Source organism: Trypanosoma equiperdum, assembly GCF_001457755.1.
Source record: "Trypanosoma equiperdum strain OVI genome assembly, contig: ctg_608, whole genome shotgun sequence".
NCBI lineage: Eukaryota > Euglenozoa > Kinetoplastea > Trypanosomatida > Trypanosomatidae > Trypanosoma > Trypanosoma equiperdum.
The window spans coordinates 1-3,950 of NW_027124541.1; the positions used below are offsets into that span (position 1 = coordinate 1).

Genomic DNA, 3,950 nt, shown 5'->3' on the forward strand with positions numbered 1-3,950 from the left:
ATATATATATATATATATATATCTAAAAAATTATATATATATATATATATTCAAAAAGCAAACAGACGGAGACGGAGAAGTGAGAGAACAAACTAGAAGGATTTTTGGAAGAAAAGAAAAGGAAGGGGAGGAAAGAAGAAAAAAAACGACTGGCGAGGTCACGTTCAAGGAACAAAAACCTCAGGACGGGAGCTAAGTGGTAACAACTCAATATATTGATATTGATTTATATATTTATACATTGACGTTATATCCCTTACGACCTACAGTACCGGAGGTTATATAACTAAGAGCGAAGAACAACACCAAATACCCAAAAAGGTAATAAAATTAAACAAAGCGGCACTTTGGGGCTTCTGTTTTTTGTTTTTTTTTGTTTTTTGTTTTTTGTTTTGTTTTGTTTACTTTTGTGTCTGTGTTGTGTACAGTCAAGTGACAGTGCATACGTGAGAGCGTAAGAAGAAAGTAGAAGGGAGGGGGAAAAAGAAAAGAAGAGAAAAGAAAAAAAAAAAGAGACGCACAAAAATACTCGGAAAGAGTGAAGGAAAGGAAGAGAAAAGGTCAGAAAGGAAGGCAGACATTCAGTGAGTTAAAGGAAAGAAGGAAGGAAGAGGAAGTTTGAGCACAAGGGAGTGGGTGGAAGAAAGAAAGAAAGAAAGGGAAACGTGTGTAGAGTTTCGTAGAAAGTAAAAGAAGAAAAAAAATAAAAGGGATTTGGAAAAGGGAGACATATATATATATATATAGTTAGTTTAATTTAGTAACGCTTCTTTTTTTTTTTCGTTTTCGTTTTCTTTAGTGTGTTTTTGACTTGTTGTTTTATTTGTTCGTTTGTGTGATTAGACGCCAAAACAACGACAAGAACGGAAGCGTGCGGGGGAAGGAAAAGAGGTGAAGCGAAAAAGAAGGAAGAAAAACAACCAAACAAGAAAAAAAAAAGCGAGAGTAACTGGAAAAAAAAAACCCGCCTACTCAGCTAAATCCGTCATTCCTGTGTGTGTGTGTGTGTGTGTGTTTGAGCATCAAAAGAGAGAAAAGGGGAAAGAAAAAGAAATCGGTTGTTTTTTTTTTTATAAAAAAAAAATAAAAATATAACAACAACAACAACAAATAACTAGTGGTTGCTTACGCGTGAAACCGAATCTTACGTACAAAGCAGCGAGTGAAAGAAGAGAAGGTAAACAAACAAATAAAACAAGATAAGAATAAAATAAAATAAAAATAAAAGGAAAAGAAGGTTTTTGATTTTCTCTTTTTTTTAAAAAAAAAATTTTTTTTGGGATAAATAAGTTGCGAGCAGCATTACGCACTGCGGCAGCGGTTCCTTACCATATCGAAACGGCAACGTAATTTGACGGCTAAGGGAATCAAAGAGAAAAAAGAAGAAAAAAAAAGGAAACAACGTCGGGTGAGTTAAATAAATAAATAAACGCGTACAACCGGCTTTGTTTGTTTGTTTGTTTTTGTGTTTGTCCGCTGCACTAAGCTGATTTTCCGATACTTATCTTTTTTCCTCCCTTCGATTATTATTGTTATTATTAATAATTTCGTTATTAATTTTTGAGCTACCATACTCCTGTTGTTGTTATTGTTGTTTTTTTTTTTTTGCTTTGTATTGTATCATTAGGCGGAGAGGTTTCCTTTCAGTTTGTGTTGTGATTTTAGGACTATAAGTTTTTTTTTGTTTTGAATCTCTTACGTTGTATTATTAAAGTCGAGAAACTAATAAACTAATAAGTGAAACAAACAGAATCTTCGAAGTGTAATTCTTTTTCTTTTCATTCATTTCATTTCTCTATTTGATATCATATATATTGTGTGACAGAAAGAAAAATTTTTTCGTGTGTTTGTGTTTGTGTGTCCTTGCGTGAACTTTCGGCGGTATTTGTTTTATTTGGATTTATATATATATATATTATTATTATTATTGTTATTATTATTATTATTACTATTATTATTTTCGTTTATCCGCTCGGAGGGCGGAACCCAACAGACACGGAAAGAAAAAAGAGGAATCAAAATTTAAAAAAAAAATAAAGTAAAAGCAAACCAAAGAAAGGCTAAACATAATTTTTTTTTTTTACGCGCACGAAAGGGAAAAAAGAAGAAGAGAAACAATATTAATATTATCAAAGACATATTTAGAGAGGGAAGAGCGAAAAGAAACAAGGAAAGCAAAGTTGTTGTTGTTGTTGTTGTTAAAACAACATCTGTTAGGATTTAACTTACTAAACAAACAAATAATTCCAGAATTTGTTTGGAAGTGAGAAAAAGGCAGTAAGAAGGAAAAAAAAAGAGAGAAGAGAAGAAGAGGGAAGGGAAGGGAAGTAAAGGTTTTCCCCTACTGGTTGAAAACGAAGCTACAACAGACACAACACTCGTCATGGAACAGTCTCCTGAGCAGCAACAACAACAACAGCAAAGAAGCCAAAGTCCCCGGCCAGAGGGAGCCGCGGTGTTAAGGCTTTACGGGCTACCGTACTCCATCAAAGAGGAAAAGATTCGGGAGTTTTTTGGATCATTTAGTTTGGCAGATGAAGAGCCCATTGTATTTTTTGTTGAGGGCCTTCATCGCGGGACAGGGTTTGTTCGACTTCGTAACGCGGAGGACGCGGCGTTGGCAATTAACCGCCTGCATCGCCAAAACATAGATGAAACCCGCTACGTTGAGATCTCCACATCATCAGAGGAGGAGCGACAGCGTATTATGGAGCAACAAGAGCAAAGCAATAAGGCTTGCGTTCTGCGGCTTCGCGGGCTCCCCTTTGCGGCTACGGAAGATGATGTACGAACCTTCATTGAATCTATGGAAGGTGTATTGAGCATTGACATCTGCCGTGACATGGACGGGAGGAACACCGGAGATGCCTTCATTGAGCTCGCATCAGAGGAAGATGTGAAGCGTGTCAAACTTCTTCATAGCAAAGCAATGGGCAATCGTTACATTGAAGTTCTGCCCTCTACTGTATATGATCGCGATGCCATCATGCGAGCCTCCAGTCAGCGCTCGCGGCGGGGTCGACGAAGCGGTCGTGGGTATGAAATAAGTGTCACGGATGGCGATGTTTCGCACCACCAGGGCCATGAGTCGATGATGGTCCAGCGGATTATTGACCCTTTTGTTCCAACTACTTATGAGGGTTACATGCAACCGTTGGGGTTTGGGGGCCAGAGGCCATTTCACCATCAATACCATAACAACCATCACCACGCCCAACACCACAGTGCGCAAATGCAAAACTACTACCATAACCACCAACATCATCGTCAAGCCCAACAGTTTCATCACTACAGTCCTCATAATAACTCTTTCATGAATCCGCGTGGTGGTGGTGATGGACGAGATGTCCGTTACTCCATGAACAATCAACCGTATCGCCGGTTCAGCGATGAGCGGGGGATTGTTGGCGGTGGAGGAATTGTTGCCGAAGGACCTTCCGCGCCATATCCCCCTGGTGCTGGCGGAGCTCCACCGCCACCATTTCTTCCAGTTTTCCCTGGGCAGTCATCGCTGGTGGTGGCGCGGCAGCCGAGTCCCTTCGTTGTGCGAATTCGTGGCGTGCCATACAGCGCCTCAGAGGAGGCCATTGCGGAGTTCTTCGCTGGTGTAAAAATCCCGCCGCAAGGGGTTCATATGGTTTATGATGAGCGTAATCGTCTGACGGGAGAAGCCTTCGTGGAGGTTGAGGACAGAAATGATGTGCTTTTGGCACTTGATAGAAATGGTGCAATGATGGGCACGCGTTATATTGAGGTATTTGAGAGCAGTCCAGCGGCGATGCAGCGGTTAGGGACAGCGCAAATGGGAATGATGTCTTATCCAATGGTACCACAGATGTTCTGTTAAGATGGCTGTCATATATATATATATATATATATACTGTGTTTGTGTATTTAAGGAACGGCAGAGGTAATAAGTGAAATAATATATGATATATATATATATATAT

The 3,950-nt window shown here is 39.3% G+C and overlaps 1 protein-coding gene across 1 annotated transcript; it reads left to right on the plus strand.

Moving 5' to 3' along the window:
• Window positions 1-2,383: 2,383 nt before the first annotated feature.
• TEOVI_000277900 (heterogeneous nuclear ribonucleoprotein H/F, putative) lies at window positions 2,384-3,847 on the plus strand (the record flags this gene model as incomplete). Its single annotated transcript, XM_067225800.1, has 1 exon — window positions 2,384-3,847. One exon carries the CDS (start codon window positions 2,384-2,386, stop codon window positions 3,845-3,847), a length of 1,464 nt encoding a protein of 487 aa, XP_067081901.1.
• Window positions 3,848-3,950: the final 103 nt, after the last annotated feature.